The sequence below is a fragment of the Orycteropus afer genome, unplaced genomic scaffold (genome assembly GCF_000298275.1).
Source record: "Orycteropus afer afer isolate SDZICR_OR568_19922 unplaced genomic scaffold, OryAfe1.0 scaffold00048, whole genome shotgun sequence".
Classification (NCBI taxonomy): Eukaryota; Metazoa; Chordata; class Mammalia; order Tubulidentata; family Orycteropodidae; genus Orycteropus; species Orycteropus afer.
In genome coordinates this window covers 2,670,125-2,686,385 of record NW_006921635.1, presented here as the reverse complement: position 1 = coordinate 2,686,385, position 16,261 = coordinate 2,670,125, and the positions used below count along the sequence as shown (strand labels likewise).

The 16,261-nt window shown below is 54.6% G+C and overlaps 1 protein-coding gene across 1 annotated transcript in view; it reads left to right on the top strand.

The window, feature by feature from the left end:
- The window catches only part of HIP1R (huntingtin interacting protein 1 related), a 38,201-nt gene that overhangs the window by 11,453 nt on the left and 10,487 nt on the right, over positions 1-16,261 (top strand). Inside the window, exons 2-6 of the mRNA XM_007938134.2 lie at positions 13,234-13,297; positions 13,710-13,852; positions 14,032-14,088; positions 15,577-15,657; positions 15,995-16,071. Coding sequence (XP_007936325.2) covers positions 13,234-13,297; positions 13,710-13,852; positions 14,032-14,088; positions 15,577-15,657; positions 15,995-16,071 — 422 coding nt within the window. The remainder of the gene's footprint in view (positions 1-13,233; positions 13,298-13,709; positions 13,853-14,031; positions 14,089-15,576; positions 15,658-15,994; positions 16,072-16,261) is intronic.

Sequence of the window (16,261 nt, the reverse complement as noted above, 5' to 3'; positions counted from 1 at the left end):
TAAAACTGTAGGAGAAATGCAAGTCACCTGCCCCTTTCTGGACCTCATTTTCTTTATTGGTAAAATGTTTGCAATTTTTAAAAAGTTCCCCAGCCCTAGAGTTGGGGAGAAATCGAAACCATGTGGTGGATAACCAGACCACTGCTGCTGTTATGGGACCACTGGAAACTCTCGGGGTGGGAGAACGGCCCCGTCTTCTCCTCCTGGGTCCCCACAGGCTGGCATGGGGCCGGCACCAATAAATATTGGTTAATTGATGAATGAACAGAGGACACCAAGGCTCCTTTCTGCCAAGGAGACAGAAGCAGGCTCACCAGCCCCCTAGGCCGCCTCCCCTAAAGCCCTCAGCAGCTGCCTGGCTGACTGACCCCGTTGCAGGGGTTCATCTCCCACAGCTCTCTGCAGGCCTCTTCCTCTGGTGACAGTGTGCCCTCAGAGGATATACCACGGGGGAAAGCCCCCAAGAGGTGTGACTTCCTTCTCAATAGGGACCTTGCCCAGGTCACTGTCCCTGCCCGCCAGGCTGACTGTGAATGAACCCAGCTGGCCGCTGGATTCCAGCAGCTCGAAGTGGAAGCGCCGGGATCGTGCAAGGCCTGCTTGGCTGTAGGACAGGGAAACCCTGAGTGCCGGGAACCTGAGACGCTGGCCCCCGAGCTGGGGAGCCTCTGCCGGCCTGGCCCCCTTGGTAGATGCTGTTTATTTCCAGGGCTGACTCAGATGTCACCTTGTTTGTGAGGCCACCCACCACACCCCTCCTGTGCCCCCCAGTTCTGATGACACGTTATCCACGTTGTCTTCCCGCGTCTCTGACCCGCCAGGCCCGAGCAAGCAGAGCTGGGAGGAGTGGACAGATGATGGGCCCACATGTTTCAGATACAGGGTCATGGGAGAAGGAGTGAGAGTTGCGCATGGGTGCGTGCATGCACGCACACACACACATCCTGCCAAGCCCTTTCAGTGCCTTGTTCATAGCTACACTGTCCACTTAACCCTGAGCTCCTCCAGGCAGGGGTGGTGTCTGACTTGGAGGCACTCCATACACGTGTGCTGAACGAATGAATGAGTGAGTGAACAAACGAATGAATGAATGAATATGTTGCCAAGGCTTCTTGAGTGAACAGAGAGCTGACGACTCCCCTTTCTTCACACCATCTGCTTGTGGGAGCCTGTGGGCCCACGGCACCCACTCCAGGGACACAGCTGTGGAGAAATGTTTAGTATTTTCTGTCTCTGAAATCAACACACTTCTCCAACTGCAGTAGGCTCTCTTGCCTGTGAGTGAGTCAGCCCCCTGGCTCGCAGGGTGGACAGGTTTGGGGAGTGATGTCACCAGGGCCCGGGGGACGAAATTACCCGGGCTGGCTGCTGTGACTCAGGAAGGGTGGCAGCCGGAAGAGGGCTGAGCCCTCACACTCCTCGTGTGTCACCCTCGAAGCCCAGAGGAGACGTGGCAGTTGGCAAGCTGTGACTTCCTGAATGGAATCCCGGCAAGGACAGGCTCCTTCCCCTGGGCTCCCACACTTGGCCAGAGTCCTGTGTTTGCTCCCACCAGTGGACTCTAAGGTCACAAAAACATTTGAATGAGACCTTTCTGTCCTTCAAACAACACTTTGGAAACACAAACGCTTGCTGCTTTGCCCATGTCCCTGTGTCCAGCTCTTTGAAGAAAGTTTTTGTCCCTACAAAATGCCACTGTTGGACACTGTGATAGTAGCACAAGGAGGCTTATGTCTGATTAACCTCAGTGTTGATTTTAAAAATAGAAATTGTTCTTACAGCTGTCGTGGGGTAACCCAGCCATTGAACTCTGGTGGTTAGATACTGAGCTGGAGAGAGACACTCGGTGCCTTGATTTTACCCAGTGCTCGTGTTTGAAAGAGCTTCTGTCCATTCAGGTGTTCATGCGTTCATTCGTCCAGTGAACACTGGTGGACCACCAGGCACTGGGTGGCCACTGGAGATGGAGCTGGGAAGACAGCAGATAGGAATGCCTCACTGTGTCCTTATGATTGGCTGTTGGTGGCGGGCCGGAGTATAAGCAGTAGACAGACCAGAGAATTTCAGATTCAGTGCTCTACGTGGACTCAGACACTGTGCTGTGTGGCCCCTGGGAGTGGTGGTGGTGGTGGTGGAAGACCACCCAACAAGGGGACATTCTAGCACAGAGCTGGGTGACTGGAGATGGTCTGGTTGGGGTAGGGGCCAGCCTGCCACATTTGAGGAACAGAAGGACGGCACGAGTTTCCAGGACACAGTGAAATGTCTTAGACTTTGTGTGTGTTTACATTCTAGAAACATCTATAGATGCACTTTGTGCGTGCTCACAGTCTAGGAACACCTTAGATGGGCTTCGTCTCTGCTTAGTTCTAGAAACGCCTATAGACAGGCTTCATGCATGCACGCATTCTAGGAACACCTTAGACGGGCTTTCCATGTGCTTACATTCTAAGAACGCCTTAGCCAGGCTTAGTGCATGCTTCTGTTCTAGGAACGCCTTAGGTTTCACATGTGCTTACGTTGTAGGAACACCTTAGACGGGCTTCACATGTACTTACATTCTAAGAACGCCTTAGACAGGCTTCATGCGTGCTTACGTTCTAGGAACACCCTAGACGAGTTGTGTGTGCATGTGTTCTGGAAATGCCTAGATGGGCTTCTTGCATTTGTATTTTCTAAGAATGCCTTAGACGGGCTTCGTGCATGCACGCATTCTAAAAACACCTTAGATAGGCCTCTTTTGCTTATGTTCTAGAAACTCCTCACATGGGCTTTGTGCGTGCACATGTTCTAGGAACACCTTAGATGGGCTTTGTGTATACTACTTTCTAGAAACATCTTAGATGGACTTCGTGCACGCTTATATTCTAGAAATGCCTTAGGTGGACTTCACGTGTGCACGCCTTCTTAGAAGCACCTTAGATGGGCTTTGTACATGCCTACCTTCTAGGAACGCCTTAAATAGGCTTTGTGTGTGCCTACCTTCTAGGAACGCCTTAGATGGGCTTTGTGCGTGCACGTGTTCTGGAAATGCCTTTGTGTGTGTTTATATTCTTTGTGTGTGTTTATATTCTAGAAATGCCTTAGATGGGTTTTATGCATTGTGCTTGGGAAAAAAACCTCAGAGTCAAATATGTTCTCTAGAGACCCTTTTATTAAGCCTTAAACAGGACAAGGACAAAACAAGGCCAGTCCTTAGGATGAGGGAAGCCATCAGCATGTACACAGTACAGATGCTGAATGGAGTCTGCTGACTCCCAGCCTTGGGGCTAATTATGTACAATAGAAAACAAAGGAAATCATCACAAAATCATAATTGGTGGCAGGTCGACTCATCACTGTCACAGACGGGGCTGCAGGAGCGGGGGAGCATCGTCACAGATTTAAAGGAGTTACAGGACTGGGTTCTGGGGTCTGACCACCTGGCTGTGTGGTGGTCAGGGTATAGATTGATGACCATGTAGCCACACAGTGGCTTCAAGGCAGTGTCGGGACCCCAACCTTTAACCTGGAGAATGTGGCTGGTTTGGGTACATCATTAAGGACACAGCCAGGCAAATTCCCTAGTGCTTTGTGTGAGCAGAATCTACTTTCAACCGCACTCTTCTTGAGATCAGACTGCCCCACCCTAGGTTTGCCCTCAACTGGTCTCTGTACAGCTGCATTCAGAGAGAACTCAGATGGCACCTGAACTTAGGTCAGCAGCCCGAGGGAGTCAGGGCTCCCGCCGTGGCCACAGCCCTCCACAGTCCAGGTGCATCAGAGTCTAAGCTGTAACGCAGCCTGTGTGTTCTGGAAGGGCCTCAGGTGGGCTTTGTGCTGTTTACGTGCTAGAAGACCGAGGGCTTGCTTGGCGCTGCCTCGCAGGTGGCCAACTGAGGGTCTGGGCCGGGCAGAGCACAGTGAGAAGAGCCATCGTTTGTCTGCTGTGCCCAGGTTCCCAGGAGTGGTGCCTCTTGGGCAAAAAGGAGTTTTCCCTGCAGGTCCCTGGGTGCCACAGGCAGTCTGCAGTTGGCTGCTAACCCAGAGGTTGCCGGTTCCCACCCACCCAGGAGCACTGCAGAAGAAAGACCTGGTGATTTGCTGCCATAAAGATCACAGCCGAGGGAACCCCGTGACCCGTGGAGTCGCCGTGAGCAGGAGTCGGCTCTACAGCAGTGGGCTTGGTTTTGGTTCTAGCGTCCCTGCCATGCAGAGCGCCCACGGACCCCAGGACGCCCCCCACTGCACAAAGCACCCACAGACCCTGGGTGCACCCCATTGTGCAGAGTACCCACAGATACGGTGTGGGCATCGTGGATGGCAGTCTCTTGGGTCACGCAGCCCTGGCCCCTCCAGAGTGGTGTTGGGAATGTTGAGCCCCGACAAGACACTCTCGTCTGTAACTCTGTCCCCTTCCTGCTACCCTTCTGCTGGATGGCTCGTCCCTGAGCCAAGTCTTCCAGAACTTTCTGTGGCCCCTCCACCCTGGGTCACAGTGCTATAGTATGTGTCAAGCACCTGAGTCTATGAGGCAGGGCAGGGCAGGAGTCACTCTGGCTTGCCGTGTCCACCTTCCAGGCTCAGTTTCTGTCTGCAGTCCACAGTGTCTCAGGAGGGCCACCTGCTTTCCCATATGTGTCCCCTGGAGTTGCCAGTCTGGGACGAAGGCTCCTGGCCCTGGGAGGAACAGGAGTGTCACCTCGGGCTTACAGGGTCTTCAGGGAGGCCCCATCCTGGCCAAGGACATAGGGAGCTAGTGGGGAGCCAGAACTGAGAGATGCCTTTGGAACAATGCTTTTATTCCCCGTGGGTTTGAACAAATCCCGGATCCAGAACCTGCGTCAGAGTTGGGAGTCAAGCCAGGTCCTCTTTGAGCCCTGTGGGCCGTTGGTGGCCGGGTTCCTGTCATTCCTGTTGTGGAAGGAAGAGGGGGTTTATGTCGACACCCTGCTGGGCCTACACAGTTCTGCCAGCTGCTCCGGAGCTGAGGGCCCTGGGGTGGTCTCCCTCCCACCCTGTGGCTCACTTTCCTCATTGGCATTAACCGTGGAGGTTTGTGGGGATCGAATCTGTATGGGCAGAGGGCTGGAATCGAGCCTGGTATGGAGAGAGCACTCGGCCTGAATCCTTTGTGCCTGGGACCCTGGGCAGGCCATTTGGCTCCTTAGACCTGGATGTCTATCCACCCACCACTGGGGCTGTTGATGAGGATTGCATGAGATGTTACTGGTAATGCGTTTAGCACCATGCCAGCTGCGTGGCCGAGCTCAAGATGATTTAACTGTTAGCACTTAGCACCATGCCAGCTGCGTGGCCGAGCTCACGATGATTTTGCTTAGATTGTTGACACCAACCTTTTGTCCTGACAAGCCTGGTGACGCAGGCACCCTGGAGCATCCTCACCGCTCCCACCTGATGGAGGTCCCTGGCCTTTCCTGCCCCCCACCCGCTGCCCTTCTGCAGGCCAGCCCACTGGCTGTGGCCTGCACCAGACAGAATAAAGGGCAGACATGGAGAGTGTATGCCGCTGTAGCCCTGGGCTAGGGTATGGACTTGGACATTTCCAGTCCATGTCCTTCAAAATGGGCAGAACCCACGAACACCCTGGGTTGGTGTGAGGTGATGTGCTGGTGTGGAAACCCGGTGCCCAGAGCCAGCGCCCTGGCAGTGCTGCTTCCAGATGTAAACCCAGGAGCAGGACTGTGCACCACACAGGAGCCCACGAGTTCAACGTGAGTGACCACTCTGTCGTTGCTTGTTGCCTTGGAGCTGATTCTGACTCATGGCAACCCCGTGTGTTAAACAGCAGAACTGCTCCATAGGGTTTTCTTGCTTATAATTTTATGGAAGGAGATCTCCAGGCCTCTCTTCCGCAGTGCCAGTGGGTTACCATAGGACCTAGCAATTCTGTTCTAATTCTACTAGATACCCAGAGGACTTGAAAGCAGGGATCTAGACAAACACCTGGATCAACATGCTCCTGGCAGCACTGTTCACAGTAACCCAAAGGTGGAAACAGCCTAAATGTCCACCAACAGATGGCTAGATAAAGAAGATATGGCCTGTCCATGCAGTGGGATACTACTCAGCCAGGAAGAAATGAAGCCCTGATTCGGCCTGTGAAAACAGCAGCGTTAGAGGTGTGTGACCTCCTCTGACTTCTGAAGGGGGAGAGACTCATTGTCAGCATCAACAGCCCAAGGCTGATTCCTGTGAGACAGAGGTCAGACATCCATCTGCCTCCAGCCTTACCAATTCTGACACCAGCTGTCCCTCCCAGGCTCTCTCTACTTCTCTGCTGTGTTTAGTAATTCATTGCAGAGGCCACACATAACTCAGACCACACTCAGAACTGTGGGGTTTATTAGGCAAGTAACAGATTACATTCAGGATAGAAAAGACTCAGGATACAGTTCTTCAGGACAGCTTCTTCTCAGCAGTGGCTGCAGGCTCGGCTCGCTCTGGCCCTCGGCCACCCGTGGCCCTGCTCAAGCAAGTGTTACAAAGCTGTTTCAGCTGTGCTGTAAACGCCCAGAGGCACCCCAGTCGGCCAGCAAACTTCCTGCATGAGGGCGCTTGGCTTTCCTGCTCCCTGGGTCTGGAGGCCACCACACTGTCTCCTGCAGGTCTCCTGGTTCTGCTGCCGTTTCTCACTGTCCCCAGTGTTACAGCTCTCTCGCTCGCTCGCTCTCTGGCTTCTGAGCTTGGGACGCTCCCAGCACAGGGATCTCGGGTACAAAGGACACGCTCTTCTCCTGGCTCTTCTATCTTGATGGCCTAGCGGGATGGTGGAATGGGCCAGTCCCCACAATTAGGGTTCCACACACCTTATTTGTATGCCCTCTACCCCCTGCCATTGATGGTGCCATGAACCTTATTTATATTATTAACAAGCTGCCCAATCCCCTGGGTGGACCATAGGCACTTCACTTGTATATGGTCCCACCCATCATTAGGTGGGAGTTAGGAAGATGATGGCTAGAAGGGCCACATTAAGTCACTCACTCACTGCACTGCCACACCATTGGTGACTCTGGGAGCCCTGATGCTGGGTCACAGACGGTACCTGGACTGACCTCTGACCTACTCTGGACATTGATGGACACTTACATGGTGTATCTAGAGTAGGTGACTCCACAGAGACAGTGAACGGGGAGGGGCTGTCACCAGAGCCTGCCTGCCCCTCCCTGGGGACAAGACTTGGCCGAGGTGCCTGGCAGGAAGAGCGAGGCCTGTGCATTGGCCACAGTCCCCCACTGTGCGAGCACTGTGCCTCCTTGTGTGCCCCTGGGCTGGGGAGGCCCCGGCCCACACATCTGCCCGCCTTGCACACAGCGGCGTTGTGTTCCTGCCGCCTGGCTGAAACGAGCCCTGTTCTCTGGGTGCTGGGCGGGTGGTGCCCAGAGCCAGCTCGTGTGCCTGTGTCCTGGCCCAGTGCGCCTGGTGCCCCACTCTGTGCCACTTCCCTGGGACCTACGTGCAGCATGGTTGTGGTGCAGCAGTAGGAGGGGGCAAAGTGTCCTCCTCTGGACATTGCCACTCCACGTATACACACGTGCAGCATGTTGCTGTCAGCGGCCACAGGTGCCCTGGGAAGTGAATCGAGGGCCCTTGGCAGGATGCCTCCTGGCGAAGATGACATGGGGTGCATCTTCAGAGGCCCGGCACCTAGCAGGGGGTACTCAGTGCACACTGAGTCAGCAGTGAAGGGCCAGCTCCGAGGAGACTGAGATGGCATGCAGTGTCCCTCAGACAGATGCCCTGCCCCTTTCTCAGGGGTGCTCGCTGTTTCTCCCATCCGCAGGGGCAGGGGAGGCCCCTGGAGGGAGAGGAATTGGCTCAACCCTTGCTGGGATCTTCTCGAGGGTCGTGTCGGGACGAGGAAGCTGCTGGCCTGGGTGAAGCTGCAGCCGCGGCTCCCCTCCAATCTCACCTGGAATCTTCCCGACCAGGTAGCCGGCCATCTCCAGTGTCAGGGCGGCTGGGGAGCCGGGCTACCCTCCTGGATGCAGCTTCTACTCAGGGCAGCCCCGTGTGCGTGTGTGTGTGTGTGTGTGAGAGAGAGAGAGAGAGAGAGAGAGAACTACACGGGGGTGCGGTTTCTTGTGTGAAAACACGGAAACGACGTCCATGTTCATAATTCAGTGCCATTGATGGCATTTTTCGTGTTGTGCCACCATTATCACTGTCCTTTTCCAAAATACTCCACCACCGTGAGTGTCAGCTCCGTGTCCTCAAACATATATCCACCTCCCTCCTCCCTCCCACCGTGGTAACTGTTAACAGTCTCTGGTTTCTGGGTATTTGCTTTTATTTCATCTAAGTGGGATCATACAGTACTTGCCCCTTGGGGACTGCTTCTCTCACTCAGCATCACATCCTCCAGGTTCCTCCATGTGTGGCAGCGTTAGGTCTTCATTCCTGTTCATGGCTGAGTAGTAGTCCACTGTGTGTGTGAACTACATTCTCTTTATCCATCATCTCTTGATGATGACTGTTTTGGTTGCCTTTTGGCTATTGTGAAAAGTGCCACAGTGAACACTGGTGTACAAGTTTCTGTTCACGTTCCTGCCTTCATTTCTGGGTACCTGTACCTAGGATTGAGTCATATGATAGTTCTATGTTAAACTTTTTGAGGAACCACCAAACTGGTTTCCCCAGTAGCTGCACCGTTTTACATTCCCACCAGCTGTGGATAAAGGTTTCAGTTTCTCCACAACCTTGTCAGCACTTACTGTTTTCTGTTTTTAATTATTATTACTTCCATTCTGCTAATAGTCAGGTGGTATCTCATTGTGGGGACTCTGATGGCGTGTAGTGGTTAAGGCATTTGGCTGCTAACCATAAGGTTGGTGGTTTGAACCCACCAGCTACTCCATGGAAGAAGGATGAGGCAGTCAGTCTCTGTAAAGATTTACAGCGCTGGAAACGCAGCGGGGGTCTCTGTGAGTCGGAGCCGACTTGATGGCCATGGGTTTGATTTCGAGTTTGGTTTAATGCTAATGATGTTGAGCATCTTTTCACGTGCCTTTTGGCCACTTGGATCTCCTCCGTGGTGAACTGCCTGTCCTTTGCCCATTTTGTGATTGGGTTGTCTTTTTGTTCTTTTTGTTGTCAAGTGGTAGAAGTTTTATTTATACTTTGGATGTTAGGTCCCTATCTGAAAAATAGTTTCCAAAGCTTCCTCCAACTTTGTGGGTTGTCTTTCACGTTGGTGAACAAGGATTTAATTTTTACGAGGCCCGATCTCTCTGGTTTGTCTTCTGCTGAAGCTTCTGTCTATTAGAGTTGTTGTTGTTGTTTATGTGTCGTTGAGTCAGACCCAACTCAGCAACCCCTCCTTGGATTTCCGAGGCAGTATCACTTCAGAAGTAGATTGGCCAACCTTCCTTCTGAGAAGTGGCTGGTGGGTTTGAACCGCCAGCCTGCTGGTTAGCAGTCAAATGCCTTAGGTACTGTGCTACCAGAGCACCCTCTGGTTCCATAGGTGTATAGATTTTTTTTGTTTTAATGGACTTCCAGTTCTGTTCCATTGTTCTATATATCTGTTATTTTACAAATACCAGACTGTTTTAATTACTGTCGCTTGTAATATGTTTTGGAATCAGGAAATATGAGTGTTACTGCTTTATTCTTCTTCAAGATTGCTTTGCTATTTGGGTCCTTATACGTTTGAGGACTGCCCTTTCCATTTCTGCAAATAGGCTGTTGGAATTTTGATGGGACCTACCGGATCTGAAGGAAGATGGGGCAATCTACTTCCGTAGTGATACTGCCTCGGAAACCCAAGGGAGGGGTCGCTGTGAGTCAGGTCTGACTCGATGGCACATAACAACAACAACAACTGGATCTGTAGGTGGCTTTGGGTGGTACTGACCTGAGCTGTAGGAGCCCTTCCCATCCATGAACACATACTGTCTTTCCTCTTACTCATGTTGTTTGATTTCTCTTAGAATGTTTATAGTTGCTGACTGCAGGTCTTTCGCTTTGATTAAACATCTTCCTAGGTATCTCACTCTTTTAGATGCTATTATAAATGGAATGATCTCCTTAGTCCTTTTCAGAGTGCTCACTGCCACTGTGTAGAAATGCAGCTGATTGGCTGTTGACCTTGCAACCTGCCACTTCACAGAATTCATTGATTAGTTCCGATGGCTTTCTGGTAGAATCCTTGGGGTTTTCTCTGTATAGGATCATGCCGCCTGCACAAAGGGATAGTTTTATTCCTTCTTCCTGGTTTTCGGATACCTTTTACTTATTTGTTTTTGGAGCCTGATTGCTTCAGCTAGGGCTTTTCAAACAAGGTTGACCAGCAGTGGTGAAGGCGGCCGTCCCTGCCCTCAAAGGGAAAGCCCCCAGTCTCCCTCCTGGAGTGTGATGTGCTGGTTTCTCTGTGTTTTCCTAATTGCCCTTTGTTAGGTCGAAGAACTTCCTTCTGTTCCTATCGTGTTGAGTGTTGATTTTTCTTTTTTTTTTTTCATGAATGAGGATTGAATTTTGTCAAATACGTTTTCATCATTGATTGAGATGATCTCAGTTGTGTGATTCTTTTTCTTTTTTAACTTTTTATTGGGACTTGGGTGAAAGCTTACAGAGCAAACTGGTTTTCCGTTCAACAGTTCATATTTAAATCCCATTCATATGTAAATGCATTCACATTTTGTTTGCTGACCTTGATCACGGTCCCCCCCCAATGAATGCAAAGAACTCCTCCCACTTCCTCCCTGTGGTTCGGGTTCCCTTGGTCCTTCTCTCCTGTTCCTTCCTGCCTTCTGAGCTTCATCCCTGGGCACATGCTGCCCTTGGACTTGGGATGGTTGATTGTTCTGAGGAGTGCACACCTCCCAGGTGTTCACCTTACAGGCCTGTCTGTTTGGCTGAAAGTTGAACCATGGGAGTGAGCTCAGTTCCAGGCCTGAAGGGTGTCCAGGAGTCATAGTCTCAAGGGTTCCACCAGTCTCTGTGAGACCAATATAATAGGGAAAAAGAGACCCCAGATTCCAATAGGTTCCATAGAGACACGTTTAGTAAGCCTTGGACAGGACAAAGACAAGACAAAGACCCTCATCCAGGACGAGGGCAACGTCGGCGTGAGAAGGCTGAGTGGAGTCTGCTGAGTCACGGCCACGTCTAATTATATATGATTGTGAAAAAGGGGACTCATAAAACCGTGGTTGATGGTAGATCGATTCGTCACTGTTACAGGTGGGACTGCAGAACCAGGAAAAGACCATGTTTGGGGTGTGAAGTTGGGAAAGCCTTACCGTGCTGGCCCTGGGCCTGCCTTCCTGGCGAGGTGGTGGTCCGGACAGGCTGTGACTCATGACCCTGCAGCCTGAGCCTTAGCCACAAGTCGGCTTCCAGACAATACCGAGACCCCAACCTTGATGTAAATCAGAAAAGGACCCTCCCGGGCAGGTTCCCCAGTTCCCTGTGTGAACACCATCTCCGTTCACCCCACTCCTCCTGAGGGCAAACCACCGCTCCCAGGCTTGCCCTGGACCTCGTCTGTGCACAGCCGCGACGCTGGTTCACGCTCAGGAAGAACCCAGATGGCATCTGCAACTTATGCCAAGCCTCAAATGGAGTTGGGGCTCCCACTGCAGACCACACCTTCTACACCCCCAAGTGTTTCATACTTTAAGCTCTCATACACCATTGAGCCTAGTCTTTTTTTATGATTTTGAGTTATGTTCCACACTTTTCTCCCACTCTATCTGGGACCTTCTATTGGGATCCCTCTCAGAGTGGTCAGCAGTGATAGCCAGGCACCATCTAGTTCTTCTGGTCTCAGGGTCATGGAGGCTGGGGTTCCCATGGTCCATTGGTTCTTTGTGCCATTGTTTCCTGAGCCTTTGATTCTCTTTGTCCTTCTTGGTCCTGTGGTCCTGTTCTCTTATCCGACTGATAGGCTGTGTCGCCTGGTTGATTGCTGATGTTGACCCGCCCTGCATTTCTGGAACAGCTCCACTTGATCCTGGCTCCATGGGGCTTGCAGCGGCTGAAAACCTCAGGCCTTTATTCTGGTGCCTCTGGGCAGACGGGAGCCTCTGCTTTCGGTTAGGAGTCAGGCATGACCCGTTTGTACCACCCATTAACTCCGGACGCAGCCCTTCTGGTTTGAGTGTTGGCTGTGTGCCTGGCTTTTTAGCTCTTGCTGGCCTGCCCACCCTCCTCTTCCCAGCCCTGTGTGAAGGCAATGCCTGGGCTGAAGACATGGGTCTTGGCGTCAGGTACACCTGGCTTTGCCACCTGTGAGCTGCACAGATGAGATCCCCGCCCTCTCTGTGCCTCAGTTTCCTCATCAAGGACATGGGGTGGTAACCACATGGTGGGACTACCGCGAGGAGGCGTGAGGCCTGTGTGGTAGGCTTTTAGTGGGTAAAGTTGTCGATCATCCTCGTCTCCCCGTTGCTACAGTGGGCGGATGGAGTTCCAGTTCAGGCGGGGCGGGGGTGGGGTGTCAGAGTCCCGACCCAGGAAGGAGCCAGGCCTGGGAAGGCCGTGCTGGTTTGCCGAGGCCTGGCAGCCAAGAGACTGGACCCAGGGAGCTCTCGCCTCAGCTTTTGAAATAAGAGGCTGAGCCGGTTGCCAGGGTCTCTGAGGACTTGGAGGGGTGAGCCCACAGTTTGGGCCCTTGAGGGAGGTGGGGACACCAGGGCCAGTTTGGGAGCCAGAGCTGGTGGCCTGGCAGGGCGCTAGGCGAGAAGCTATGCATCTCAATGAGCCAAGGCCACAATGGGCACTTGTGTGTGGAAGGAGGTCAGTACGCCTGCTGATCTGAGGGGACCATGAGGGTTACTCAAGCCCACGTCTGCGGGGACCCACGCAAGCACTCGGTGGCTCTGTGGTGGGGGCATCTGTCAGCAGTAGTTATAGCCGTACCCACAGAGGAAGAGTCCCTTAGAGGTTTGCTTTGCTTCCAGAGCACTCGTCGTCAGGCTGTGCTTGACTCAAGGCGCCCCCGTGTGTCAGGGGAACTGTGCTCCGTACCATCGGGGTTCTGGTGGCTGCTTTTTTTGTAGATTGCCAGGCCTTTTCTCTGAGGGACCTCTGGAACACAGCCTTCCCATCAGCAGCTGGCACGTTAACTGCATTCCCAGGGCCTCCTGGCTGTGCTTAGGCGGAGGGAAGCCCTCCCCCCTCATCTCCACACCTGCCTTCCTGGTGGGACCCATCCTGTCTGCTGTCCCTTCCCCGGGGAGGTTGCCTGAGTGGCTCTCTGACTTGGGCCTCCTTATCCACTCACAGGCCATCAGCATCAGCAAAGCCATCAATACCCAGGAGGCACCTGTGAAGGAGAAGCACGCCCGGCGTATCCTTCCCTGCTGGCCAAGAGGGGGCGGGGCGGGCGGGAGAGGACACAGTCGGCCAGGCCTTGGGGGCAGCGGGATGCTGGGCATAGCTGCTGGGGCCATCCACCTCACGGGTCTGTGAGACCCTCCCCATCTCTGGGCAGGGGCCGAGAACTGTGCCCACCCTCTGTGAGCCTCCCGTCTTAGGCCCGCTTAAACTTGTGACCTTGCCCTTTTTCTGGTCCTGAGCCCCACACCCCCTGGTGAAGGTCGTGGTCTCTGGGGGTGGGGGGGCCGACCTGGAGGTGACCATGAGGAGCCGTGCCCGGCTCTAGGGTGGTCCCCACATGCACCCCTGCCCCGTATGCTCCCGAGCACCCCCACCCGCCTACCTCTGCACAAGTCTCTGCTCTGTGGGCCTTGACCCAGCAGGCATCATCCTGGGCACGCACCATGAGAAAGGGGCCTTCACCTTCTGGTCCTATGCCATTGGCTTGCCGCTGGCCAGCAGCCCCATCCTCAGCTGGAAGCTGTGTCACGTGCTGCACAAGGTCCTGCGAGACGGGCACCCCAACGTGAGTCAGGACCCCCGGCCCGAGAGAAGGCTGCCCCTTGGAGTGGAGACGCTCAGCCCCCTGGGTGCACGTCCCAGAGAGCCCTGCCCACTGCCTTCCCATGTCCCCGTGTCCCTCCTGCCAGCTGGCGTGGGGCCAGAGTTCTCGATCCTCACCCTCCACCCCTGCTCTCGTCACAGGTTGTGCATGACTGCCAGCGGTATCGCAGCAACATCCGGGAGATCGGGGACCTGTGGGTAGGTGCCAGGGGTGGGCATGGGGGCCGGGAGTGACGGTCATGCAGCTGGAGAACGCTCGGAGGGCAGGGCCCACGTGAGCACACGGACCGCTCTCCTTCCTCTTGAGACAGAGTTAGCATGATGTGATTTGGGGTGAGAGTGGGGGAAGGGCGAGCCTCGGGATGAGTTGCAGGGTTGCATCAGAGGCCTGGCACTGGAGTTCCAAATGCAGCACCCTGGGGCTTGGAGTCTGGAGTCACCGGGCCCTGTGGTCCTGGTGTCCCTGTGAGTGGGGTCAGCCAGGCAGTCGTGGTCCCGAGTGACGGCACGGACACCCAGCACGTCCCCTGCCACTGCCGTAGACTTGCTTGTGATTGGACACTGACGTTCTCAGGAAGCGTCTGGGTGGTTCTTCCACCAGTGAGGTTTGCAAGTCCTGGAGCCCTGCTGTGGGTGTGCAGCAGAGGGCCAGAGGCCGGCAGGGGCCCTGAGCTCCCGGGTAAACAGACAGCACTGGAAGCGAGCAGAGTGGCGTCCACCGTGTCCTGGACAGCCACGAATCCTGCTGGCGCGGCCTCAGAGGACATGGTGTGTTTGCAGGAGGTGGGCAGGGTGTCAGAAGGCTGCTGGGAGGACATGACACACCGTCGGAATGTGCCTTCCCTCTGCCCACTGGCATGCCAATAAAATGTCCCACCTCGGGCTGGCCTGTGGCCCTGGGACAGAGGTCTCTTCTCAAAGAGCTGCTTTGGCAACTACAAGGAGGGAAACTAAGAAGGAGTCCTGATCAAGTAAAGGGCTAGAAATCGAAGCACTGTAACAGGTGAAGGGGAGGGGGGACGCTGCCGGCAGAGACCGCCCCCCACGCTGAGATGCAAGGAGTGAGCTTAGGACAGAGTATCTCAGGGCTTGGGGATGGTGAGGGCAACCAGGAGTGCCCAACTGCCAGCTGGACAGAGGGCCGTTCAGACCACTCGGGCACCTCCGAAGGAAGCCTGGAGATCTGCTTCAGGAAGGTGACAGCCTCTCAGACCCTGTGGGGCCGTCCTGCTCTGCACACGCAGGGCCCCTGGTCAGAGCTGACAGCAGCCGCCAGCTTGGCCTTTTGGTTTTGTGGGGCAGCTACAAGGGAGATGGGAGAATTCTGCAGATGTCAGACCAGGAATTTCAAAGAACTATGGCTAACATGCTGAGGGCTATTGTGGCAAAGTGGGCAAGGACAGATGGGTGATGTGAGCAGAGAGTTGGAAACGTTAAGAACCACGAGCGAGGACTAGCCGTGGAGAACACTGTAAGAACGATGGGGACACGGAGTCTGGTGGCAGCCTCGGAAGGGGAGAGAGCCAGGAGCATCTGATGGGTTTAGAGGTGTTTGGTGAGCAGGCAGGCGGGTGGGTGAGCAGGCGGGCGGGTGGGCCAAGGAATGACACTCAGACTGCTCCTCCTGCCTCCGTGTCCCTGTCTGCCCTAAAGCACCGGGCCCTTCCCGGGCTCTCTTCTCCACAGGGACATCTGCACGACCGGTATGGGCAGCTGGTGAGCGTATACACCAGGCTTCTGCTGACCAAAATCTCCTTCCACCTCAAGGTAGCCTCCTGGGAGAATCGTGGGCCGGGAGAGACCCACTGGGCTCCTGGCGACTCGGGCGTTTCCCTCTGTGACCCCTGGGGACAAGTTGGGGTGTAGCAGGTGTAGGATCGGTTCTGTGCACCACACCCCCCCGTCCTCTGCCCCACTGCCCAGTCTCGCCAGTGGGCCTCAGGGAGCAGCCAGTGCTGATGTCCTGCAGCCCTGGGGGCAGGGGGCTCCGTGTCCTGCCCTGGGGCCGCTCCAGCCCTCGGCACACGCTCTGGGCTGTGACGCAGGGACTCCTGAGTGCCTCTCAGAGCTGGGCCAGCTGGGCAGGTGGGTGTTCTCTCTGCAGCACCCCCAGTTTCCTGCGGGCCTAGAGGTGACAGACGAGGTGCTGGAGAAGGCAGCGGGAACCGATGTCAACAACATGTGAGTCCCGGGCACAGGAGGGTGTCGGCGTGGGCTTCATATGGCCTGGTCCTGCAGGTCCCTGACCCCAGTTCTCAGAGGCACTGGTCCCGCTGACTGGCAGTGTCTTAAGGAAGTTCTCTGTGCCTGGGCCCTCCCTCCTTCGGTTTCCCCATTCGCTCAGGGTTTCACCTCTGTTGGTACTGTCTGC